A 27,911-nucleotide genomic window follows, 5' to 3' on the forward strand; every position below is an offset into this window, starting at 1 on the left:
AAATGTTAATTAGCATCTTTAGCTGACACCTTTGCTAACAGTTATGTCAATTTAAAACTTGCACAAGACGGTTCACAGAATTATCAATTTAAAGACATGTTGCAAATGTATTCATTACTAGCCAACATTAGATGGTTAATCCAGAGATTCTTACCTTTGCCTCGACTCGGCAGTCTCGTCCAGATCATCATGGCATTTGTAGTTCTTTATGATAGCCACAATAGCAGCTAATTAGTGTTTCATTTTGGGGGGTTAAATACAGGTGAATATATTAATAAGTCACCTTGTCCTAGAGAGATTTACACGGTTATCAAAATGTCACACCAGGGTAAGCCTACATGAAACACAGCCCTTATTTGAAGTGTTTCTATAATTGGAAAAATGAATGGTGGAAAAACGATTGGAACCATTTCCTTGTTTGACCGCTAGGTTTTATGGTTATTATGACTCATACTGTGGTACTCTATTGAGAGCTACATACTGCCAGGCATTGAGAGAAATAGATAGGCCTGTGAGTTATTACATAGTGAACTTAATGTGCATTTTTAAACTTTCCCAAATCTGTTCCTCTATATTGCCATCTCTTCAATCTAAGCCTACAGGATAGTGTGTGCCCTAAGGCCTGGAGGGAACAAAGAGCACGATATTACAAAAAATACATTCCACTGCATGAGCCACAGACATTGCCTGACAACTCACCCTGAATTTAATTCCGCTGCTCTATCGATCGCTTCATACATTCAGTCCAAATCTGCCATTCTAGAAGTCGTTTGTGTGACTTCAAAATGGGGGGGGGCATTGTACAAAACAAATGAATCAACGACTGGACCGCCTCTAACAAATCTATCCACATCCGAGTATAAAAGTTGATAACATCATTGTGTAGGCCGGCTCTGGCTCAACCCATCGTTTCTGTGACCAATCAGAACGGTCAGAAAGTGTTCACATTCTAGAAATTGTCGCAGGGGAGGGAGGCAAATTCAGACTCTTTGTGGTGTAGAAATGTCAGTTGAACTAGAGCAATGTGGATGGGTAGCCAGGCAACATCAGATATTGATATACTAAAGAGGATTCTTGGAGGGGTTGATGTACGTTGAATGAATTGTGTGGTTAATGGCAAGAAGGAAAAGAGCTTGTTTGCCCTGGTGTTTTTTGATGTGGAGTCCCTCCCGACCTGAGCGCAGCTGGGATATGATGAAAATATGGAGTCATTTTGAAAGTTCTTAAGACATGCATCTCACCAACATCGGCAGTAAAGTATTGCAATGCAATCTAAGAAATGGAATGTTCTCATTTCAGGACGAGCTCATGATGTCTGGCTGCAGTTTTGCAGCTGTGAACTGGACCATGCCACCCCCAATCAGACTCAAACAGCGATTTCAGTGGACCTCCTGCGACAATTTGCAGCCCTGCAGCCCGATTGTGGGGTGTCTTTTGAGGGGGATTACCTTGGCTTTTCCTAAATCCAATGCATGCTGAAAGTTAGTTATTGTATTTTAAATTGTAAATCAAACCATACATGCAAATATTTTTTACTATGAGTTGTAGTAAAAAATAAATAAAAATCTCCAGACAATTAAGCTCCACCGGAAGCTCACAAATTAGTCATTTGAGGAGTCAAAACACTGGCAGTTTGAACGAGAGACTGTCAGGAAGTTGGCACCACTGACCTCGGATAGATCAAATTGTCCTCTCTGTCCACAGGTATGTCAATGATAACAATTTAAGGAATAACTATAAAGTCTCAGTAAGCTAAGATTCTTATATGTCCTCATATACAGTTGAAGTCGGAAGTTTACATTCATCTTAGCCAAATACATTTCCTGCCACTGCTTCAAAACCACCATTAAAAAAGCCAGACTACGTTTGCAACTGCACATGGGGACAAATATCGTATTTTTTGGAGGAATGTCCTCTGGTCTGATGAAACAAAAATAGAACTGTTTGGCCATAGTTACCATCGTTACGTTTGGAGGAAAAAGGGGGATGCTTGCAAGCCGAAGAACACCTTCCCAACCGTGAAGCACGGGGTGGCAGCATGTTGCGGGGGTGCTTTGCTGCGGGAGGGACTGGTGCACTTCACAAAATAGATGGCATCATGAGGAAGGAAAATTATGTGGATATATTGAAGCAACATCTCAAGCCCTCAGTCAGGAAGTTAAAGCTTGGTCGCAAATGGGTCTTCTAAATGGACAATGATCCCAAGCATACTTCCAAAGATGTGGGAAAATGGCTTAAGGACAGCAAAGTCAAGGTATTGGAATGGCCATCACAAATCCATGACTTCAATCCCATAGAATATTTGTGGGCAGAACTAAAAAAGCGTGAGCGAGCAAGGAGGCCTACAAACCTGACTCAGTTACACCAGCTCTGTCAGGAGGAATGGGCCAATATTCACCCAATTTATTGTGGGAAGCTTTTGGAAGGCTGCCCGAAACATTTGATCCAAGTTAAACAATTTAAAGGCAATGCTACCAAATACTAATTGAGAGTATGTAAACATCTGACCTACTGGGAATGTGATGAAATATATTAAAGCTGAAATAAATCACTCTACTATTATTCTGGCATTTCACATTCTTAAAATAAAGTGGTGATCCTAACTGATCTAAGACAGGGAATTTTTACTCGGATTAAATGTCAGGAATTGTGAAAAACTGATCTTAAATGTATTTGGCTAAGGTGTATGTAAACTTGACTTCAACTGTATGTTAGAATGCTATTCACTGACTACAGCTTAGCGTTCAACACCATAGTGCCCTCAAAGCTCATCACTACGCTAAGGACCCTGGGACTATACACCTCCCTCTGCAACTGGATCCTGGACTTCCTGACGGGCCGCCCCCCAGGTGATAAGGGTAGGTAACAACACATCCTCCACGCTGATCCTCAACACGGGGGCCCCTCAGGGGTGTGTGCTCAGTCCCCTCCTGTACTCCCTGTTCACTCATGACTGCACGACTCCAACACCATCATTAAGTTTGCCAAAGACACAACAGTGGTAGGCCTGATCTCCGATAACAATGAGAAAACCTATTCCCCCTCAGGAGACTGAAAATATTTGGCGTGGGTCCTCAGATCCTCAAAAGGTTTAACAGCTGCACCATCGAGAGCATCCTGACAGGTTGCATCACTGCCTGGTATGGCAACTGCTCTGCCTCCGCCCGCAAGGCAGAGGGTAGTGTGTACGGCCCATTACATCACCGGGACCAAGCTTCCTGCCATCCAGGACTACCAGAAGGCCCTAAAAATTGTCAAAGAATCCAGCCACCCTAGTCAAAGATAGTTTTCTCTACTACCGCACTTCAAGCGGTACCGGAGTGCCAAGTCTAGGCATATATATTTTATCATTTAAAAAAAAATGGTGGGGGGGCCCTCAGAACAGCCTCTCGACGAAATTCATCGGGGCATGAACTCTACAAAGTGTTCCACAGGGATGCTGGTCCATGTTGACTCTAATGCTTCCCACAATTGTGTCAAGTTGGCTGGATGTCATTTTGGGTGGTGGACCATTCTTGATACACACGGGAAACTGTTGAGTGTGGAAAAACCCAGTAGCGTTGCAGTTCTTGACACAAACCGGTGTGCCTGGCACCTACTTCCATACCACATTCAAAGTCAATATTTTGTCTTGCCTATTTACCCTCTGAATGGCACACATACACAATCCATGCCTCAATTGTATGAAGGCTTAAAATCATTTAATTCTTCAGTCTAAGACATTGGGGGGATTTTGAATTTTAGGACTCGTTTAGTAGACCATAGAAACACATTGAATAACACATTCATAAATGTCAAAATGGACAATAAAAAATGGTAGAATAAGAAACAACGTTTTGAAGTGTCTGTCCTAAATCTAAGAGAGAACCTTTTTTTTACACAATTAATCCCTTTTTGTGGTAGGAACAAAACGACCTTACTTCCATTTGTTTTTTAAAAACCGGTACCAGTTACCTTTAGAAAAGTCCCGTGACGCTTGTGGGGGTCGTAGAGCAAAATAACACCATCGTGTTCGTGAGAGTCTCCCCTTTCCATAGAATGGTCATAATAGTTTGTAGGCCGTTTGGACGCTACAGACGTTTACATGAGAAGACCGATTTTCGGGATGTGTCATGGTCTGCCAAACACCGCTCTAGCTCTGCCTCCTTTCAACGCAGATAAAGAAGTGTGACACTGGTGGATGTGGTGGATTGAGACGCATCCAATGCAAGACAATTTTTAGTTATGTAATTTAGATTAACGCACCAATGAGTCAATCGACTCTAGGGGATTAACCTGTCTCCTCCCCCTTACCTACACTGATTTGAAGTGGATTTAACAAGTGATCGATCATAGAGTTCAATTTGATTCACCTGGCCAGTCTATGTAATGAAAAGAGCAGGTGTCCTTAATGTTTTGTACACTCTGTGTAATTGTATATATTATAACCAACTTCAGGTGAATTAGACACAGGTCCTGGTGCAGCCCAACCTCCATCCTAGGTTGGCCTAGATGTCACAAAATGGGCACAGTACTGTGTGAGTGTTTTAAAGGCATTATAGATGTACAGATGTAGGATCTTAATTTGAGTCAGTTTGCAACAGCAGGAAAATTATCCTGCAGCAACAGGAAATGTGAGTGAAGTGAATTATAATACATTTACATTTTGTCGGGGTTGATACGTTTTTCGTATAAAATAAAGTCACTGCTGCATTATCGACATGTCAGACAAAATTATGACGTTAGCTTGCATAAAAATACATATACAGTCAGTACCAGTCAAAAGTTTGGACACATCTACTCATTCAAGGGCTTTTCTTAATTGTTTTACTATTTTCTACATTGTAGAATAATAGTGTAGAAAAACTATGAAATAACACATATGGAATCATGTGGTAACCACAAAAGTGTTAAACAAATCAAAGTAGATTTTAGATTCTTCAAAGTAGCCAGCCTTTGCCTTATTTGCACATGCTTGGCATTATCTCAACCAGCTTCATGAGGAATGCTTTTCCAACAGTCTTGAACGAGTTCCTAATATCATTTTTTTTCATTTATTTAACCTTTTAACTAGGCAAGTCTGTTAAGAACAAATTATTATTTACAATGACGGCCTACCCGGCCAAACCCGGATGACACTGGGCCAATTGTTTGCTGCCCTATGGGACTCCCAATCACAGCCGGATGCGATACAGGCTGGATCATGTGCTGAGCACTTGTTGGCTGCTTTTCCTTCACTCTGCGGTCCAACTCATCCCAAACCATCTCAATAGGGGTTGAGGTCGGCTGATTGTGGAGGCCAGGTCATATGATGCAGCACTCCATCACTCTCCTTCAAATGATAGTCCCACTAAGCACAAACCAGATGGGATGGCGTATTGCTGCAGAATGCTGCGATTTCCATGGTGGTTAAGTGTGCCTTGAATTTTAAATAAATCACAGACCGTATCACCTGCAAAGCACCCCCACACCTACTCCATGCTTCACGGTGGGAACTACCCATGCGGAGATCATCCGTTCACCTACTCTGTGACTCACAAAGACACAGCAGTTGGAACCAAAAAACAACAACATTTGGACTCATCAAATTTCAGACCAAAGGACAGATTTCCATTGGTCTAATGTCCATTGCTCGTGTTTCTTGGCCCAAGCAAGTCTCTTCTTATTGGTGTCTTTAGTAGTGGTTTGTTTGCAGCAATTCAACCATGAAAGCCTGACTCACAGTCTTCTCTGAACAGTTTATGTAATCTGTCTGTTACTTGAACTCTGTGAAGCATTTATTTGGGCTGCCATTTCTGAGGTGCAGTTAACTCTAATGAACTTATCCTCTGCAGCAGAGGTAACTTTGGGTCTTCCTTTCCTGTGGTGGTCCTCATGAGAGCCAGTTATATCATAGCAATTGATGGTTTTTGCGAGTGCACTTTAAGAAATGTTCAAAGTTCTTAATATTCCGGATTAACTGACCTTCATGTCTTAAAGTAATGATGGACTGTTGTTTCTCTTTGCTTATTTGAACTGTTCTTGCCATAATATGGACTTGTTCTTTTACCAAATAGGGCTATCTTCTGTATACCTTGTCACAACACAACTGATTGTCTCAAACGCATTAAGGAAAGAAATTCACCAAATTAACTTTTAACAAGGCACACCTGTTAATTGAAATGCATTACAGGTGACTACCTCATGAAGCAGGTTGTCACGTACGAGTGTATCTTAAATGTCCCTTGCCTAAGCAAGGGACAGTAACGATCGGAAAGGCAATGTCCTTGGTGAAAATCTTGAAGTTGAGCTTAAAAACAACCAACCTAAAGCTATTAATGTACATAGCAAGCTAACATAGGTAAGATACGAGTGTATAAAACTAACTATGGGTAGCTAGCTACCTACTGTTGTCAGGTAGCTAGCTACCCATAGTTAGTTTTATAGTTTGGTCATTTGTTCCAATATATTTCAGAATTGCCAAAAATGTTTATGAAGCTAGCTACATTTTATAAGCTCCTCACTTCGAGACTAAGCCCATTTGCCAACGCTAAAATCAATGTAATTTCTATATATTTTTTAGCATGCAAGCATAATTTTGTCTGACATGCCGAAAATGCAGCCTTGTTGATTAAATTTGACACTTCAGTGACTATAATTTGCAATGAATTGTGGGTCATATCAACACCGCAAGTGACAATGGCTGCGTTTCAAACTCAAAGTAGACAGCCCTCGGCCCTATGCCCTTGGGGGAATCTCCAATGTCATATTTGTCATTGGTCCAAACGATTAGCCAAGCAAGGAAAGTTTGCAACGTAAGCCCCTCAGCCCTCGTTTTTAATGGAGTTTGCGAGTGTACAATTATGTTCACTTTGGGGCCTGAAACGTCCCATAATTCCATTCACGATGATTACATCCGCTAAGAAAGCCAAAACTTAAAACCTCAACTTTAATATGGAGTCAACATACAAGTGTAAGTAAAAACGAATTTAACTAAGTTAGAAATTGTGGCACTAATGCACAAACACGTCTCATGTTTTTGGTTGGTTAGCTTTGGGAAATTATAGAATTAAAACATTTTCCTTCTTCAGAAGTAACTAGGCAGACTAACTTTAGTTAGCTAGCTATCACACAGTAGGTGTATATTAATAATGATATAGTTAATATAAGCTGCCTGCCATCCAGGACCTCTACACCAGGCAGTGTCAGAGGAAGGCCCTAAAAATTGTCAAAGACCCCAGTCATAGACTGTTCTCTCTACTACCGCATGGCAAGCGGTACCGGAGTGCCAAGTAGAGGACAAAAAGGCTTCTCAACAGTTTTTACCCCCAAGCCATAAGACTCCTGAACAGGTAATCAAATGGCTACCCGGATTATTTGCATTGTGTCCCCCTCCCCACGCTACTGCTACTCTCTGTTCATCATATATGCATAGTCACTTTAACCATATCTACATGTACATACTACCTCAATCAGCCTGGCTAACCGGTGTCTGTATGTGGCCTCGCTACTGTATATAGCTTGTCTTTTTTACTGTTGTTTGATTTCTTTACCTACCTTTTGTTAATTAATATAATACCTGTTTTGCACTATTGGTTAGAGCCTATATGTAAGCATTTCACTGTATCTGTTGTATTCAGAGCACATGACAAATAAACTTTGATTTGACATGCAATCATAATTGACTGCAGAGCATATAAAGCACCCACAAGCCACCGGTGGCTGAAAACACAATCATGGCGGGATGAATTTCTGAGCAAGGGAAGTCCATTTAAAAAGCATTCTTTCCTCCCTTGCACCTTGCCCTGCATACTCTTCAGACGTCATGATACGTCATCAGAAGTGTCCACTTAATTTGAGGGGATAGGGTGTGTCTTAAGTGTTTGGAATGCAACCTAACGTTGTTCACTCGCTCCCTCGAGCTAAATCGAAGGGGCAACATCCACATAAGATGGCAAGGGCTAAGGGGGTAAAAAATAACGTGTTTGGACTGCAGCCAAGTTCTTCACTTGCTCCGTTGTTGACTAAATCGAGGGCCGAGGGGGCAACGTTAGTGAATTGATTCTCGACCTAAAATGGCAATTAAACTGCATCCGGTTTCGACAGGGATTTCGCCGAGGGAAGTGGCTATCGCGAGGGCTGAGAGGTAAAAATGTGTTTGGACTGCATCCCCTACTCTACAGACACCGTAGGACTCTTTAATGATCATATGACCACTCGTTCCTCCCCTCCGTTTGCTTTCGCGGAAGTAAAATCTGTCAATGAGGTAGCTAACAAAGCAGAGCATCTATTACTATTTCTTTTTTTTTTCAGATTTAATATCTGTAGAAACATAACACTAGTCAGATAAAATGTTATTCCAGGAGAATATGACAAATTATGTTACTTTTCAGACCAAATTAACCTCCGTTATGGATGTGTTGTCCAAAACTGCGGTGGCAGAAATAAGTAAATTATTCGATGATGGGTTTGCTGTTTTACGCTTGGAAATGTGCAGAAGAGAAAATGAAATAGAAGCCTTAAAAATCAAATTATTGTTTATGGAGAACGAACGGCAAACGACAAGGTCCAAAGCGCGAGAAGCAGGCTGTTCTTCCACATGCTCTTCGTCTTCCAGCAGAACAGAGCAGGGTGAGCCAGCTCCGGTTTACTGTACTAGCTAGCTAGACCTATCTGAAATGTGTTGCTGTCCATCTCAACTCAAGGGTCAATTCTTAAAAAATATACAGTATTAACAATGGCAATTATTTCTCAATGCCTAACTAGTGTAGATAATGGGTTGCTATTGCAGTGCTCTCAATTTTGGTATTTAAAAATCTGTAACATTAATCTCTATGCAGATAGTTATTTACTCATGTGCACACTCAGTACAGCAGGTCATCCATGACCTAAAGCATGGTTTTGACTCAACTCAAAAATGGCCTACTTATCTTAAACTAGTGCTAAATGCTAATATAACCAAGTTTGTTGTTATGTAGATCTCGTAATGTTGACTCGTGAGGACCTGCATATTTGCACATTGACGGGAGCCCAAATTGAGCAAGTTCCCCATTTTAAGTACTTAGGTATTTGGATTGATGATACTCTTAAAACGCACTGAAAACTGACAAAAGATGAGAATTAAGATAGGATTTATTTCTATAAAAGAAACCAGTCTCACTTTGGAAAGTAGAAGATTGTTCAAGCAATGCTTCTCCCAGTACTTGATTATGGTGATATAATCTACATGCATGCAGCAGCCTCTGTTTTAAAACCTTTTAGATCGTCTCACTCAGCACTGTGATAATTTTTGTACAAACCACTGCATTTTATATAGTTCTGTTGGCTGGGAGTCTGATTACCAGAAGAGCCCAGCATTGGCTACTTTTTGTATATAAAGCGGTTCTTCAGACTCCCCCACTACCTCAGCTCATGTGTTAATTGGAGATACAGCAATTTTCAGACCCGCTCTATGGACTGGCTAGTTCCGGAGGTCCCGCAGGTCTACATTGACCTGGGGGAAAATGCATTTAGTTTTTATGCCCCCAGCTCATGGAATAGCCTTCAGGCCACATTGAAATTGGACTCACCGGTCTTCATTGGACAGTTTAGATAGAGTTTAAGGGAGGTGATATGTGAGAGTTGTTTGTTTTGATTATTCTTACATTTTGTATGTTCTTGTTCACAAGGCACCCTTAATTAGACCCTGGTCTCAATGGTGACCCACCCTGTATAGATAAAGTAAAATATCATTTTTATTTAAAAAAACATTACATACTGACAGTTCCTGTAAACCTTCCCTTTCAGGGTCCAAAGGATGTGATGAGGATCCTGGTGAAAGGACTTCATTTGAGCAGAACGCCAGAGAGAAAGACGACCAACTGCATCAAAATAGACCACAGCCACCTGCAGAAGAAGTAGAGGGACTTGAACAGAACAGGTCAGGCCACAGAGAGAAGGATAGTGGACTAGAGTTCGTGAAGACTGAGCAGGAAGAGTATGATGTCATTTCACTACATACATCAGTAAGTGAACATGGCACCGAGAGATCAGATCATGAGGAAACTGAGTTTGCTGTGGATGAGAGAGAGAGTCAGCTCTGGGAGTCTTTAACAGAGCACAACTGTGACTCGGAGGGTCCAGATTACCATAAGTGCACAGAACAATATCCACTGGATCAAGATACAGACATACAGCTCATTCAAAGTGCAGTGGAGGGTCTCAGTAGCGGTCCATCGTCCGAGATGGGTGACATTAACAGAGTTATGAAAGAAGAGATGCGAGCACAGTCTGTTTGGAATGACAGAAGGACCCCTACAGATTTGGCTCAGGCACAGCCAGGACAGCACAGAGAAACCATGCACCCAGAGAGAACCCAGGATGGGACAACTACCAGAGTGCCATCAGACAAACAAACACTAGCCAATGAGGGTGCAGGATATTCCAATGTTTGGCTAAACAACGTATTCTCACTTGCCCCAAATAGTTCAAATGGTTTCAACTCAGCAAAGGTATCCCCAAGGAGAACCCCAGCAAGAGAGAAGTGGTTTGTTTGCTCCTTCTGTGGAAAGAGCTTTGACCGGTTTGGTCACCTGGAGATGCATCAGCGGATTCATACGGGAGAGAAACCGTACAGCTGTGTCACGTGTGGGAGGTGTTTCGCTCAGCAGAGTAATCTCCGCAGACACCAGCGAGTACACAGGGCCTCACAACAAACCAAACTGTCTACTGATCGTTATCACCATGACTAGACAACTAAGAGCATTGTAGAACAACATTTTCTAATGACTGAGAACAGAGTTGATAAGACCATCAAGACACTTGCAGAAAGCAGCAGTGTGTTACTTTTGTCTTCCCATTCTATAAAGTGAGAGCAGTGAGACCCTACCACAACTGTTGCACTAGTGGTGCTTATATACTGTAGTGAGGGATCAGAGTTGCAGGTTTACAGCTTCCTGCTTGTAACCTTTTAAGGAACGCTTAAGAGGAGGATCTCCATCATCTTTAGGTTTTTGTAGACCTATGCCAGACTAACACTACAATGGACATGCTTTTGTCAATGCATACATTTGTATGAATAAAAATCTGAATTATCCAACTTTGAGCCCTTTTGATTTGTTGTTGAAATTAACATGAAAATAACTAACTCACAAGGTCAGGATATATTTGGATATCCGAACTATAAGGTTAGCGAAAATGATAGCACAGTCACAACTGAGTGCTTACACAAGACTGGGTTTATAGTTGATACAAAGTGATGGTGCAATCTTGTCCATTCTCTACTTAGGCTAGTAAATGTTGTTTACATAGGACATACAAGAAGACAATGCTGATAAAAAAAGAAAAGACAAATGGCAATGAATGTGAGCATGTTGCCAAACCCTCACTTCTGTATAATGACCACTAGGTTAGGGTTGAGCTGAGTGCAGTTCCCTTTTCAGCCAAGCCTCATGTCTAGATGATCTGTCCTCTGGGGTGTAGGAGGATGGCGTTGGAGTGTGGTTTGGGCCGCAGGAACCCGTTGCTGTAGTGGAAGTGGTTGGAGAGCGCCTCTGAGATCTGGTAAGAACTGGTGTCACAGTCTGCCTCATCAACCTCCAGCACTGCCCGTCTGTGGCCCCAGTCTTCCCCTTTGGTCACCCCCTCCCTCTGGCCACACAGGTCACTGAGCATTGGGGGGATGTCTGTGGGCCCCACACTGCCATCCTGGTCCTGGGGCTTGATGGGGACAAGGGAGGAAGGAAGGCCAGAGTCCTGCAAAATTGAGACCATATATTGCAAGGCATTGAGAAAAACAGTTTATTTTGTAATAACTCACAGGCCTATGTGCATTTAAACTTTTACGCATACTCTTCCTTGATCAAACAAATACACACCAGGGACATATTGCTTCTCTTCAGGTACGACTCCACCCTTCGTCTGCGCTCTTCCCTCTCTCCCTCCATCTCCGCGCCCCTCATACTCTCTCTGCCCTCATGCCAGCTAGACTGGTACAGGACAGGGCGGCCTAGGTAGTCCACATCCCCCTCTCCAACAGTCCCCCGCCTCCCACCCAGAGATGATTCACTGCCTATGTAGATGGGACGGTCCTAAAAGGAAGGATCCAAATAATGCCATAGATTAAACATCAATGAAAAAAATATTTGATAGTGGACATGTTGTAAATGTAGAATATTGCTAAAAAATATTTTATGGACTTACCTCAAGGGACATTAGGCTGTTTTTCATTCTACTGTCTAGTCTGAGTAGTGTACAGTCTTCATTCTTGTGTGAAAAGTAGAGAGAATTATTTGGGGTATCACAGTCATTCACAAGTAGATACTAACTGATAATCTATTTTGCTCCAATTTTCAGTTGAGTATGTAAAGTACTGAGTACCTGTCCTCTGGGGTCTGTGCTGACAGAGTTGAGTCTCCGGGAGGAGTCCTGTCTGGAGAGTGTGTTGATTTTTAACCTGTGAAAGACAGAGAATGTCAAACTGAAGGGGATTTGAGGATAGGGGTTAAGAGCATTGGGCAAGTAACCAAAAGGTTGCTGGTCAGAATCCCAGAGCCAACTAGGTGAACAATTGCAGATGTGCCCTTGAGCAAGGCACTTAATCCTAATTGCTCCTGTAAATCACTCTGGATAACATAATCTGTTAAATGACTAAAATGGAAAGGGGGAGCAAAGTATTGTGGAAATCAACTCACGTTCTTTCGCTAAGCTCCATCTCTAATTTTCTGTTTTTGCGCCTGTGGTATCGGTTGACTAAAATGATGATGATGATCATGACGATGACCAAAACCCCAGCAGCCACAACTATAATGATCATCACTAGAGTGTCAACAGTGGTTTCCTGCACACTGTGAATTTTCTCTATGGGAGGGATGGGAACATACACAATTGTAAACAAACAACCAACTGCAGTGATAGAGATAAGTTGCAGATTTTCTATTTGAGCAAAGTTGGTATTTCAGATCATCACAAGGGGGCAGCAATGTTGCACAAATGGTACCAAACACTGCGGGAGATAAGTTATATTATGCTGTCCAGGTTCTCCCAAAATACAGGAGTAACTTTGCCCATTACCTGTCACTGTGATGTTTGATTCCACTTTCCTTGTCCCAATGCCGTTGTTCACCACACATTCATAAACTCCAGTGTCATTCTGTCTCAGGGCTCGGCCAAACAGAAGCCTCGCTCCATTCACAGTGAGACCGTCTGGCAGGGCCTTACCACCCCTGCAGATGGAGACAAACACATACATTAAAGAAGATTGCCCATATTAATAATGAGCTACTCAACAATGTAATCGTAACCTAATTAATATGCACTACATGACCAAAAGTATGTGGAAACCTTCTCATCGAATATCTCATTCCAAAATCATAGGCATGAATATGGAGTTGGTCCTCCCTTTGCTGCTACAACAGCCTCCACTCTTCTGAGAAGGCTTCCCACTAGATGTTGGAACATTGCTGCGCAATTGAGCCATGAGCATTAACGATGTTGGGCGATTAGGCCTGGCTCGCAGTAGGTGTTCCAATTCATCCCAAAGGTGTTTGATGGGGCTGAGGTCAGGGCTCTGTGCAGGCCAGTCATGGACAGACAATTTTTTAAGTGCTATGCGCTTCGGCACTCTGCGGACCCGTTCTGTGAGCGTGTGTGACCTACCACTTCCCGGCAAGCCGTTGTTGCTCCTAGACCTTTCCACTTCACAATAACAGTATTTACAGCAGCTCTAGCAGCTCTGTCTCCTAGAGATGAACGTACTTTGGTGAGAAAAGTGCAAATCAATCCCAGAACAACAGCAAAGGACCTTGTGAAGATGCTGGAGGAAACAGGTACAAAAGTATCTATATCCACAGTAAAACGAGTCCTATATCGACATAACCTGAAAGGCCGCTCAGCAAGGAAGAAGCCACTGATCCAAAACCGCCATAAAAAAAGCCAGGCTACGGTTTGCAACTGCACATGGAGAAATGTCCTCTGGTCTGAAACAAAAATAAAACTGTTTGGTCATAATGACCATTGTTATGTTTGGAGGAAAAAGAGGGAGGCTTGCTGAAGAACACCATCCCAACAATGATGAACGGGGGTGGCAGCAACATGTTGCGGGGGTACTTCGCTGCAGGAGGGACTGGTGCACTTCACAAAATAGATGGCATCATGAGGTAGGAAAATTATATGGATATATTGAAGCAACATCTCAAGACATCAGTCAGGAAGTTAAAGCTTGGTCGCAAATGGGTCTTCTAAATGCACAATGACCCCAAGCATACCTCCAAAGTTGTGGCAAAATGGCTTAAGGACAACAAGTCAAGGTATTGGAGTGGCCATCACAAAGCCCTGACCTCAATCCCATAGAATATTTGTGGGCAGAACTGAAAAGGCATGTGCGAGCAAAGAGGCCTACAAACCTGACTGTTACACCATCTCTGTCAGGAGGAATGGGCCAAAATTCACCCACTTTATTGTGGGAAGCTTGTGGAAGGCTACCCGAAACGTGTGACCCAAGTTAAACAATTTAAAGGCAATGCTATCAAATACTAATTGAGTGTATGTAAACTTCTGAACCACTGGGAATGTGATGAAACAAATAACAGCTGAAATAAATCACTCTCTGTACTATTATTCTGACATTTCACATTCTTAAAATAAAGTGGTGATCCTAACTGGCCTAAGACAGGGAATTTTACAAGGATTAAATGTCAGGAGTTTTGAAAACTGAATTTAAATGTATTTGGCTAAGGTGCATGTAAACTTCCAATTTCAACTATGTGTGTATGTACAGTGCCTTGCGAAAGTATTCGGCCCCCATGAACTTTGCGACCTTTTGCCACATTTCAGGCTTCAAACATAAAGATATAAAACTATTTTTTTGTGAAGAATCAACAACAAGTGGGACACAATCATGAAGTGGAACGACATTTATTGGATATTTCAAACTTTTTTAACAAATCAAAAACTGAAAAATTGGGCGTGCAAAATTATTTAGCCCCTTTACTTTCAGTGCAGCAAACTCTCTCCAGAAGTTCAGTAAGGATCTCTGAATGATCCAATGTTGACCTAAATGATTAATGATGATAAATACAATCCACCTGTGTGTAATCAAGTCTCCGTATAAATGCACCTGCACTGTGATAGTCTCAGAGGTCCGTTAAAAGCGCAGAGAGCATCATGAAGAACAAGGAACACACCAGGCAGGTCCGAGATACTGTTGTGAAGAAGTTTAAAGCCGGATTTGGATACAAAAAGATTTCCCAAGCTTTAAACATCCCAAGGAGCATTGTGCAAGCGATAATATTGAAATGGAAGGAGTATCAGACCACTGCAAATCTACCAAGACCTGGCCGTCCCTCTAAACTTTCAGCTCATACAAGGAGAAGACTGATCAGAGATGCAGCCAAGAGGCCCATGATCACTCTGGATGAACTGCAGAGATCTACAGCTGAGGTGGGAGACTCTGTCCATTGGACAACAGTCAGTCATATATTGCATAAATCTGGCCTTTATGGAAGAGTGGCAAGAAGAAAGCCATTTCTTAAAGATATCCATAAAAAGTGTTGTTTAAAGTTTGCCACAAGCCACCTGGGAGACACACCAAACATGTGGAAGAAGGTGCTCTGGTCAGATGAAACCAAAATTGAACTTTTTGGCAACAATGCAAAACGTTATGTTTGGCGTAAAAGCAACACAGCTGAACACACCATCCCCACTGTCAAACATGGTGGTGGTAGCATCATGGTTTGGGCCGTCTTTTCTTCAGCAGGGACAGGGAAGATGGTTAAAATTGATGGGAAGATGGATGGAGCCAAATACAGGACCATTCTGGAAGAAAACCTGATGGAGTCTGCAAAAGACCTGAGACTGGAACGGAGATTTGTCTTCCAACAAGACAATGATCCAAAACATAAAGCAAAATCTACAATGGAATGGTTCAAAAATAAACATATCCAGGTGTTAGAATGGCCAAGTCAAAGTCCAGACCTGAATCCAATCGAGAATCTGTGGAAAGAACTGAAAACTGCTGTTCACAAATGCTCTCCATCCAACCTCACTGAGCTCGAGCTGTTTTGCAAGGAGGAATGGGAAAAAATGTCAGTCTCTCGATGTGCAAAACTGATAGAGACATACCCCAAGCGACTCACAGCTGTAATCGCAGCAAAAGGTGGCGCTACAAACTATTAACTTAAGGGGGCTGAATAATTTTGCACGCCCAATTTATCAGTTTTTGATTTGTTAAAAAAGTTTGAAATATCCAATAAATGTCGTTCCACTTCATGATTGTGTCCCACTTGTTGTTGATTCTTCACAAAAAAATACAGTTTTATATCTTTATGTTTGAAGCCTGAAATGTGGCAAAAGGTCGCAAAGTTCAAGGGGGCCGAATACTTTCGCAAGGCACTGTGTATATATATATATATATATATATATGAGCGTACTTACAGTGCATTCGTAAAGTATTCAGAGCCCTTCACTTTTTCCACATTTTGTTGCGTTACAGCCTTATTCTAAAATGTTGTTTTTATCTACACACAATTCCCCATAATGACAAGCAAAAAACTGAAATATCACATTTATGTAACTATTCAGATCCTTTACTCAGTACTTTGTTGAAGCACCTTTGGCAGTGATTAAATCAAAATCAAATTTATTTATATAGCCCTTCGTACATCAGCTGATATCTGAAATCCAGCCTAAAACCCCAAACAGCAAGCAATGCAGGTGTTGAAGCACGATTACAGCTTAGTCTTCTTGGGTATGAAGCCACAAGCTTGGCACGCCTGTTTTTGATGAGTTTCTACCATTCTTCTCTGCAGATCCTCTCAAGCCCGGTCAGCTTGGATGGGGAGTGTCGCTCCACAGCTATTTTTAGGTCTCTCCAGAGATGTTCGATCGGGTTCAAGTCCAGGCTCTGGCTGGGCCACTCAAGGACATTCAGAGACTTGTCCCGAAACCACTCCTGCATTGTCTTGGCTGTGTGCTGACTGTGTGCTTAGGGTCGTTGTCTTGTTGGATGGTGAACCGTCGCCCCAGTATGAGGTCCTGAGCACTCTGGATCAGGTTTTCATCAAGGATCTCTGTACTTTTCTGTTCATCTTTCCCTCGATCCTGGACTAGTCTCCCAGTCCTTGCCGTTGGAAAACATTTCCACAGCATGATGCTGCCACCCTTATGCTCCACCTTAGGGATGGCATTGGCCAGCTGATGAGCGGTGCCTGGTTTCCTCCAGATGTGACGCCTGGCATTCACGCCAAAGAGTACAATCTTGGTTTCATCAGACCAGAGAATCTTGTTTCTCATGGTCTGACAGTCCATTAGGTGCCTTTTGGCAAACTCAAAGCAGACCGTCATGTGCATTTTACTGAGCAGTGGCTTCCGTCTGGCCACTCTACCATAAAGGCCTGATTGGTGGAGTGCTGCAGAGATGGTTGTCCTTCTGGAAGGTTCTCCCATCTCCACAGATGAACTCTAGAGCTCTGTCAGAGTGACCATTAGGTTCTTGGTCACCTCCCTGACAAAGGTCTTTCTCCCCCAATTGCTCCATTTGGCCGGGCAGCCAGCTCTAGGAAGAGTCTTGATGGTTCCAAACTTCATCCATTTAAGAATGACGGACGCCACTGTGTTCTTGGGGACCTTCAATGCTGCAGAAACGTTTTGGTACCCTTCCCCAGAGCTGTGCCGAGACACAATCCTGTCTTGGAGATCTACGGACAATTCCTTTGAACACATGGCTGGGTTTTTGCTCTGACATGCACTGTCAACTGTGGACCTTATTTAGACAGGTGTGTGCCATTCCAAATCGTGTCCAATCAATTGAATTTACCACAGGTGGAATCCAATCAAGTTGTAGAAACATCTCAAGGATGATAAATGGAAACAGGATGCACCTGAGCTCCTAGCAAAGGGTCTGAATACTTATGTAAAGAATCTTTTTTATTATATAGTTGGGCAAAAAAGTATTTAGTCAGCCACCAATTGTGCAAGTTCTCCCACTTAAAAAGATGAGAGGCCTGTCATTTTCATCATAGGTACACTTCAACTATGACAGACAAAATGAGGAAAAAAATGCAGAAAATCACATTGTAGGATTTTTTATGAATTTATTTGCAAATTATGGTGGAAAATAAGTACTTGGTCAATAACAAAAGTTTATCTCAATACTTTGTTATATACCCTTTGTTGGCAATGAGAGGTCAAACGTTTTCTGTAAGTCTTCACAAGGTTTTCACACTGTTGCTGGTATTTTGGCCCATTCCTCCATGCAGATCTCCTCTAGAGCATTGATGTTTTGGGGCTGTTGCTGAGCAACACAGACTTTCAACTCCCTCCAAAGATGTTCTATGGGGATGAGATCTGGAGACTGGCTAGGCCACTCCAGGACCTTGAAATGCTTCTTACGAAGCCACTCCTTCGTTGCCCGGGTGTGTTTGGGATCACTGTCATGCTGAAAGACCCAGCCACGTTTCATCTTCAATGCCCTTTCTGATGGAAGGAGGGTTTCACTCAAAATCTCACGATACATGGCCCCATTCATTCTTTCCTTTACACGGATCAGTCGTCCTGGTCCCTTTGCAGAAAAACAGCCCCAAAGCATGATGTTTCCACCCCCATGCTTCACAATAGGTATGGTGTTCTTTGGATGCAACTCAGCATTCTTTGTCCTATTGGTCATTCTTTGTTCTATTTTGGTTTCATCTGACCATATGACATTCTCCCAATCTTCTTCTGAATCATCCAAATGCTCTCTAGCAAACTTCAGACAGGCCTGGACATGTACTGGCTTAAGCAGGGAGACACGTCTGGCACTGCAGGATTTGAGTCCCTGGCGGCGTAGTGTGTTGCTGATGGTAGGCTTTGTTACTTTGGTCCCAGCTCTCTGCAGGTCATTCACTAGGTCCCCCCGTGTGGTTCTGGGATTTTTGCTCACCGTTCTTGTGATCATTTTGACCCCACGGGGTGAGATCTTGTGTGGAGCCCCAGATCGGGGGAGATTATCAGTGGTCTTGTATGTCTTCCATTTCCTAATAATTGCTCCCACAGTTGATTTCTTCAAACCAAGCTGCTTACCTATTGTAGATTCAGTCTTCCCAGCCTGGTGCACAGGTGTATTTTATACTGATAACTAGTTCAAACAGGTGCCATTAATACTGGTAACGAGTGGAGGACAGAGGAGCCTCTTAAAGAAGAAGTTACAGGTCTGTGAGAGCCAGAAATCTTGCTTGTTTGTAGGTGACCAAATACTTATTTTCCACCATAATTTGCAAATAAATTCATTAAAAATCCTACAATGTGATTTTCTGGATTTTTTTTTCATTTTGTCTGTCATAGTTGAAGTGTACCTATGATGAAAATTACAGGCCTCTCATCTTTTTAAGTGGGAGAACTTGCACAATTGGTGGCTGACTAAATACTTTTTTGCCCCACTGTATATATACATACACACACACATTTGCTAAAAAAAAAATGTTAACTAACTTTTTCATTATGGGGCATTGTGTGTAGATTAAGGGGGAAAATATATTTAATCAATTTTAGAATAAGGCTGTAACGTAATAAAATGTGGAAAAAGTGAAGGGGTCTGAATACTTTCGGAATGCACTGTATGACTAATGGAATAGCAGACTCACTGCATGAAACAACGGCTATGTTCATGAAGGCAGATGTATTGGACAGGGTTGATCAATACACAATTCAAAAGTTCTAAGTCTATTTACGAAAACATTTTTAAGGCCTTTTGTTCAGCAAGACATTACCAGAATATAAACCTCTGAAGGGAATGTCAACTAAGCTACACAGAAGTAGCCTATAATTACATCCAAACAATAGGTCAGTGTGCATTGGTGAGGTGTTTTAGCTAAATACATTTGTTACATCAGGGTTACCACAAAAGGGAAACCAGCAATTTGCCTTCATCTGTAAAACCAGTTTAATTACTGCTCCTATTGATCTGAATAGACAAATGCCGCTTGGCTTGGTACGAGCCAACTACTATATGAAGGAAGACTAAGAGGCCCCTGAATAAGCTCAGACGTCCCAGGAACTATAATAGAGAGGCAGTTTCTGATCCCACCAGGAACTAGGTCCACTGAGAGGGCTCAAGTTGCCCAAGTTTCACTGTGCCAGCCAGGCTGCCATTTTACTGCTCAGCCCAACAAGGGGCTTCTCACATTTCTCTTCTTACTCACTCAGCCCCACCTTATAACCAATCCTTTATAATGGAATCAAAGCCAGAGATTACATCTGACACTGAATACATGTTTGACAATAATTATACTGATAGGGTTTATTTTCATTCAAATGCATTAAGGTTTTAGAAACATGCCATAAATGTGATACTCTATATACAGTACATTTAGAGCAATTTTGGAAAAGTATCGCCTCTTCAATTATTTTTAACTTCTGCGGAAACTGACACACGATTTGTTAGCATGCTGCAATAGTGAGTATTTAATTGTGTGTGCTGTCATTATTGTAATGCTCGGAGAAGAATCTTTAATTACGCGCAGACCCTGTGTTTTACAGTGTATTAGAGTGATATTTAAAGCGAGGCACTATGATTAAGTGCTTAAGAGGCGTCTCCAGAGCTTCCTCCCTCCATGGCTCCCTCCCCTCCCTGGCTCGCTCACTCGTGTGAAAATGTATCCCTTTCAATCGGTTTTCTAATTCTGTAACTCGACAATGTATTTATTCCATATTGAATGGAACAAAGAGGAAGACACCCTCCTCTAGTTGACACTTTATCGTGCATGTGTTTCTCTTGCAAATATTTGAATAGTACATTTTATAGTGCAAAGTGTTACATTACGCAAATAATGACAGACAGAAACAGTCAGACAGGTAATACCTGGTCCAGGTGAAGCTCTGTGGTTTGGGGTTTCCTCCAGTCTCACACTTGAGTTCAGCTCCCTTCAGTCCCATGTACCAGTTTCCATTATAGCCGGTGACAGCTGCATCTGGGGGAACTGTCAACATAAACTTTGTCACTTTAATCCAAGCATGGCCATTTAATTATACTATCCCACCACAGTGACAGCTGAGGGTAAACTCACATTGCACCACCAGGCGGTTACTGATCCTCCGGGGTTGCTCCAGAGCAGGGTGCCAGACAAGGCAGTCCAGCCGCATGCCGTTCATACTCCTCAGGGGGTGCAGGGAGAAGTGGGTGGACACGGCCCCGCCCTCGGAGCTGCGGGTCTGGTTCTGACCAGGGAGATCCGTATCCCAGGTCAGTCGAGGTGGAGGACGGGCCACGGAGCGGCAGGAGGCAGCTATGCGGAAGGACTGGCCCTCCTCCAGAACCACTGGGTCCAGAGAGGAGATTGGTAGGGCTGGGGGGGAAGGGAGGTAGAGGGGCAGGGCCAGGCTATATGAGATTCCATGTTGTGCAGGTAAATTGAGTGCGTAAGTAAGGCTTTGGTCAGCCAGAACAGATATTTCCTTCAGTGGTTGACTCCAACTAATCAAGTCAAATGTGGGGTTATTAACAGGAAATGACTATGATGAGTATAACAATGAAAATAGTCACATGGTTTACAACTATGATGAAGAGGATGGTGAAAGTAATTAGTCTTACTCCACACAGTGAGTGACAGCTGCCTCTCAAAGTTCCCATAGGGGAATGTACTGATGTGACAGGTGTATTTCCCCTCATAAGACTCCTCCGTGTTCATGATGAGCAGGGCAGAGTCCACTGTGGGGCTACTGCTCTCAAACCTCACTCTCCCAGAGTATCGCCCAAACTCTGACAGACATAAGACAGAAAGACAAACAGAGAGACAAAGACAGATTTATTCCTGGTAAACATTACAATCCTTGCAGACAAATGCAAGAAAACAACATTATGATTATAGTGATTGAGTGACTAAGTGGTTAAGATGGTCGTCTACTCTGTGTGAGTTGGTGAGGGCATGATGCACCAACCTGTGTGTCCCTCTGTGAGGTGGGCAGTGATGATTTGTTCCTTGGTGCCATCAGGTAGCTCCTTGAACCAGCTGACCTGAACTACCTGCTCCTCTTCCTGAACTTGAAACTGACAGGGCAGCCGCGTCTCAACCTCCGTCAAGGAACGCAGGGAGAAGGATGGAGGAGGCTCCACAAACCCACCCCTCACACACACTGCTGTATGAGAGAGAGGTATGTGTGTGTGTGTGTGTGCGTTAGAGAAAGCAAAACAGGGTGAGTGACGGTGTGGAGAAAGAGTAATGCATCATCACTATAACAAACAAGGAATCGCAAACATTGCCCTTTGAAGTGTTGAGGTGGGTATAGACTGTCTGTAGTTAATGATTCCTTCACTCATTAATGATTACACCCGCAGTTGAAAGACCATGGCACATACATGTAACTGCCAAAATAAAGAAAACACCAACATACTGTAAAGTGTTAATAGGGCGTTGGCCCAACACAAACTGCCAGAACAGCTTCAATGCACCCTGGCATAGATTCTACAAGTGTCTGGAACTCGACACCCTTCTTCCACGAGAAAATCTATATCATGTTTTGTTGATGGTGGTGGAGTCGCAGTCTCAAGGGACACTCCAGAATCTCCCACAAGTGTTCAATTGGGTTGAGATTTGGTGACCGAGACACACACACACACACACACACACTTCTAACCCCCTATTTGTATTTATTATGGATCCCCTGGCAGAGTACTCTTCCTGGGGTCCAGAAAAATTAAGGCAGATTATACCATTTTAAAAACATTACAATACATTCACAGACTGTGTGCCCTCAGGCCCCTATTCCACGACCCTATGCTCCTTTGAGCCCATTCTTTGAAAGTCACTGAGATCTTAAGGCTCCAGAATGGCACAGCGGTCTGCTAGAGGTGTCATTACAGACCCTGGTTTGATTCTGGGCTGTATCACAACCGGCCGTGATCGGGAGTCCCATAGGGCAGTGCATAATAGTCCCAGCATCATCTGGGGTTAGGGGAGGGTTTTGCCGGGGTAGGCCGTCAATGTAAGATAAACATTTGTTCTTAACTGACTTGTCTAGTTAAATAAATATACATCTTTTCTTCTAGCCATGGTGGCCAAAATAATAGGCAACTTGATTAATTAACTCAGGAACCACACCTGTGGAAGCACCAGCTTTCAATATATTTTGTATCTCTCATTTATCCAAGTGTTTCCTTTATTTTGGCATGTTACCTGTATACGAGTCATTCCGTTCATTTCAACCACACAAGAACAAGGACACAGACCCACAGAGGAATGCAAACAAACTCACACACAGGCTCACACTTATTTCTAGTGAACACAAAAAGGGACTTGTTGTGACCTATTTTACAAACGGGAGAAACAGACAGGCGCACACAGGGCCTCAGACAGAGGTCGTTAGTGCCACAAAGCTGTGTTACTTGCTTTTCCTGTTCGTGGCATTCATTGACCTTTATCACACCTCAGTTTGGCAGTTATGCTAAGGCCTATATTAACACACTAACAGAGTGCACCACACAGGAAGCTTACTTTTAAACACAGGTATAGGCCTACACATGCTACAAAAATGTGTTTGTTGAAACACTCACTACTAATCAAAACAAAAAGATAACAGCAAGGAAGTAGCCTGCACTTTGTTTTCCAAAGAATGTTACCCTAGTACATTTCTATGATGCCGATCAGTACTTGTCACCACTCCCTTTCCTTATAGTGTCAGGTATGCAACAAACATACATACCCAGATATACACAATACAATTAGGCTTCACATTTGTATTTTTTTAAAGAAAAAAAATCTAATAAACATTCCCAAATCTTACCAAATGCCCATAGCACCAACCACGCTGTGCCCCACTGGCTCTGGCCCGGGACAGGTAACTCCATCCCTTGATTCAGTGGCACTCCCAATATCAATCTTAGGGAGTTCCAAAATCTATCCAAGTTGAACAACAAGCTTCAAAATGGTATGAAATAATGCATTTTCGTAATCTCATTATTATTAAAAACATGAGAGTAAAGTGTTGCCATTGGAGTAGCCTATTTGGAGAAACATTTGTAGACAAGCTTACGGCGGTGGACTGTGCGTCAGGTGTTCGTGTCTCTTCGTAGGTCTTGCCAATCAAACCAAAGCTGCTCGATTTATTTACAGTAGCACACACATTGTGTACACATTTTCTACAGTATAACTACATTCCAAATATTCAGTAACAAGAAAAAAAGGTCCCAACTTTTCGGTTTACTTTTCAAACATTTCTTTCGCTCACTCTCCAGGTATTCGTAGTCCGTAGCCTACCTGACGCACGAGGTAAAATGTTAATTCCAACTCGAACAGTTGCAAAACACCAGACAATCGGGTAACACTACTTGCTCTACAACATCAGAAAATAATTAGATTAAGTCATTAGCCTACACAAGACTAACATTCTTCTGTTAAATGTCTCGAATTTACACTTTGCTCAAGCTTTTGCATTCCATTGTTGAATACATATTTTACTGCCTGCGTCTCTCTCCACCCCCTAATTATCATACAACGTAAAGTAGCCTCCTTTTTTGTCTTTTAAGTCTGACCATACAACAGTGAATTATTTTATTTGACACAATGCAATGCACAATACTGTACACCTAATTTATAAGTGGTCTATTCTCAAATGGCTCTAGTCGTATTTAAATCTAAACGTATTTGGCCAGATTAATGGAAATTACTATTGAATCAGATAAAATCTCATTTCAATAAGTAACGTTGACGTCTAATTGGTCACTTTCACTCTTACCGAGGTCTACAGTCATATATTGGCCCGGAATTGTAGATGTTTTTTGTTTGATATTAATTATGGGTATTCACAAGGGGGCGGCAGGTAGCCTAGTGGTTAGAGCGTTGGACTAGTAACCGAAAGGTGGCAAGATCGAATCTGTTGTTCTGCCCCTTGAAAATAAGAAAGGAGGATGCTGTTGTTACAAAAATACATGATATAAGGTCTACATTTGTCATTCCTGTTTCAGACCAAGACCATTTTGAAAAAGTGAACATACTGACATGTATTTTACTACCAGGACTAGAATGTTATTGTGCTTTTGGTCTTGTGAGTTCATGTTACTGTGGAGATTAAATCTTGCATATTGCCGTTTCTCTATTATTTTATTTATATATTTTTTTATTTGAACCTTTATTTAACTATTGAAGTGGTTATTGTTTTGAATTTGTTTTGAATACAGTTCCATGACCAGTTATTTGTGTATGTAAATAATGGTGTTGCATGAGATATTGTAGACTTGGAGACACTTGTGCCTCATTTCCAATGAGGATGTACCCCAGTGTTTTACCCAAAAGTCTCAGACTTATCTGTTTCTATCTACCTGGGCCGGCACCCGTATCTCACTGGGCCATGGCTCTGTCGGACCAGCTCTATCTTGGAGCCAAGGCAAGGCCCTGTGTACTTTTCAGCACCATTTACATAACAATGGCTAACTGTAAACTTCAATACTTTCAACCAGAGGTTGTTGATTCGGCTCGTATTGATGGAAACAATAACATCAAAAGGGAATTTCACCTTGGCTCTGCCACGGCATACAGCCAAATCAAATCAAATCAAATCAAATCAAATTTTATTTGTCACATACACATGGTTAGCAGATGTTAATGCGAGTGTAGCGAAATGCTTGTGCTTCTAGTTCCGACAATGCAGTAATAACAAGTAATCTAACTAACAATTCCAAAACTACTGTCTTGTACACAGTGTAAGGGGATAAAGAATATGTACATAAGGATATATGAATGAGTGATGGTACAGAGCAGCATAGGCAAGATACAGTAGATGGTATCGAGTACAGTATGTACAAATGAGATGAGTATGTAAACAAAGTGGCATAGTTTAAAGTGGCTAGTGATACATGTATTACATAAGGATACAGTCGATGATATAGAGTACAGTATATACGTATGCATATGAGATGAATAATGTAGGGTAATTAACATTATATAAGGTAGCATTGTTTAAAGTGGCTAGTGATATATTTACATCATTTCCCATCAATTCCCATTATTAAAGTGGCTGGAGTTGAGTCAGTGTCAGTGTGTTGGCAGCAGCCACTCAGTGTTAGTGGTGGCTGTTTAACAGTCTGATGGCCTTGAGATAGAAGCTGTTTTTCAGTCTCTCGGTCCCAGCTTTGATGCACCTGTACTGACCTCGCCTTCTGGATGATAGCGGGGTGAACAGGCAGTGGCTCGGGTGGTTGATGTCCTTGATGATCTTAATGGCCTTCCTGTGACATCGGGTGGTGTAGGTGTCCTGGAGGGCAGGTAGTTTGCCCCCGGTGATGCGTTGTGCAGACCTCACTACCCTCTGGAGAGCCTTACGGTTGAGGGCGGTGCAGTTGCCATACCAGGCGGTGATACAACCCGCCAGGATGCTCTCGATTGTGCATCTGTAGAAGTTTGTGAGTGCTTTTGGTGACAAGCCGAATTTCTTCAGCCTCCTGAGGTTGAAGAGGCGCTGCTGCGCCTTCTTCACGATCCTGTCTGTGTGAGTGGACCAATTCAGTTTGTCTGTGATGTGTATGCCGAGGAACTTAAAACTTGCTACCCTCTCCACTACTGTTCCATCGATGTGGATGTGTTCCCTCTGCTGTTTCCTGAAGTCCACAATCATCTCCTTAGTTTTGTTGACGTTGAGTGTGAGGTTATTTTCCTGACACCACACTCCGAGGGCCCTCACCTCCTCCCTGTAGGCCGTCTCGTCGTTGTTGGTAATCAAGCCTACCACTGTTGTGTCGTCCGCAAACTTGATGATTGAGTTGGAGGCCACGCAGTGGCCACGCAGTCGTGGGTGAACAGGGAGTACAGGAGAGGGCTCAGAACGCACCCTTGTGGGGCCCCAGTGTTGAGGATCAGCGGGGAGGAGATGTTGTTGCCTACCCTCACCACCTGGGGGCGGCCCGTCAGGAAGTCCAGTACCCAGTTGCACAGGGCGGGGTCGAGACCCAGGGTGACGAGCTTGGATGGTACTATGGTGTTGAATGCCGAGCTGTAGTCGATGAACAGCATTCTCACATAGGTATTCCTCTTGTCCAGATGGGTTAGGGCAGTGTGCAGTGTGGTTGAGATTGCATCGTCTGTGGACCTATTTGGGCGGTAAGCAAATTGGAGTGGGTCTAGGGTGTCAGGTAGGGTGGAGGTGATATGGTCCTTGACTAGTCTCTCAAAGCACTTCATGATGACGGATGTGAGTGCTACGGGGCGGTAGTCGTTTAGCTCAGTTACCTTAGCTTTCTTGGGAACAGGAACAATGGTGGCCCTCTTGAAGCATGTGGGAACAGCAGACTGGTATAGGGATTGATTGAATATGTCCGTAAACACACCGGCCAGCTGGTCTGCGCATGCTCTGAGGGCGCGGCTGGGGATGCCGTCTGGGCCTGCAGCCTTGCGAGGGTTAACACGTTTAAATGTCTTACTCACCTCGGCTGCAGTGAAGGAGAGACCGCATGTTTTCGTTGCAGGCCGTGTCAGTGGCACTGTATTGTCCTCAAAGCGGGCAAAAAAGTTATTTAGTCTGCCTGGGAGCAAGACATCCTGGTCTGTGACTGGGCTGGATTTCTTCCTGTAGTCCGTGATTGACTGTAGACCCTGCCACATGCCTCTTGTGTCTGAGCCGTTGAATTGAGATTCTACTTTGTCTCTGTACTGGCGCTTAGCTTGTTTGATAGCCTTGCGGAGGGAATAGCTGCACTGTTTGTATTCGGTCATGTTACCAGACACCTTGCCCTGATTAAAAGCAGTGGTTCGCGCTTTCAGTTTCACACGAATGCTGCCATCAATCCACGGTTTCTGGTTAGGGAATGTTTTAATCGTTGCTATGGGAACGACATCTTCAACGCACGTTCTAATGAACTCGCACACCGAATCAGCGTATTCGTCAATGTTGTTATCTGACGCAATACGAAACATCTCCCAGTCCACGTGATGGAAGCAGTCTTGGAGTGTGGAGTCAGCTTGGTCGGACCAGCGTTGGACAGACCTCAGCGTGGGAGCCTCTTGTTTTAGTTTCTG

The 27,911-nt window shown here is 42.9% G+C and overlaps 2 protein-coding genes across 4 annotated transcripts; one reads left to right on the top strand and one right to left on the bottom strand.

Moving 5' to 3' along the window:
• The first annotated feature begins 8,230 nt into the window (after positions 1–8,230).
• Positions 8,231–11,035, top strand: LOC139386997 (zinc finger protein 436-like). The gene is made up of 2 exons (XM_071132933.1): positions 8,231–8,589; positions 9,745–11,035. Exons 1-2 carry the CDS (start codon positions 8,310–8,312, stop codon positions 10,686–10,688), a joined length of 1,224 nt encoding a protein of 407 aa, XP_070989034.1. The 5' UTR covers positions 8,231–8,309; the 3' UTR covers positions 10,689–11,035.
• Positions 9,107–24,375, bottom strand: LOC139386996 (nectin-4-like). 3 transcript variants are annotated; one of them, XM_071132931.1, is made up of 12 exons: positions 23,938–24,364; positions 23,689–23,801; positions 21,847–22,044; positions 21,500–21,667; positions 20,976–21,254; positions 20,771–20,888; positions 13,009–13,160; positions 12,630–12,795; positions 12,316–12,391; positions 12,139–12,201; positions 11,814–12,026; positions 9,107–11,691 (listed from the first exon to the last, which is right to left on the bottom strand). In XM_071132931.1, the coding sequence occupies exons 2-12, from the start codon at positions 23,750–23,752 to the stop codon at positions 11,392–11,394; spliced, it is 1,797 nt and encodes a 598-aa protein (XP_070989032.1). In that variant the 5' UTR covers positions 23,753–23,801; positions 23,938–24,364; the 3' UTR covers positions 9,107–11,391. The 3 variants fall into 3 exon arrangements, with proteins under 3 accessions (XP_070989032.1, XP_070989031.1, XP_070989033.1); XM_071132930.1 differs by having other exon boundaries at positions 23,689–24,375; XM_071132932.1 differs by having other exon boundaries at positions 21,847–22,041; positions 23,689–24,364.
• Between the last annotated feature and the right edge of the window lie 3,536 nt (positions 24,376–27,911).

The sequence above is a fragment of the Oncorhynchus clarkii genome, chromosome 28 (genome assembly GCF_045791955.1).
Source record: "Oncorhynchus clarkii lewisi isolate Uvic-CL-2024 chromosome 28, UVic_Ocla_1.0, whole genome shotgun sequence".
Classification (NCBI taxonomy): Eukaryota; Metazoa; Chordata; class Actinopteri; order Salmoniformes; family Salmonidae; genus Oncorhynchus; species Oncorhynchus clarkii.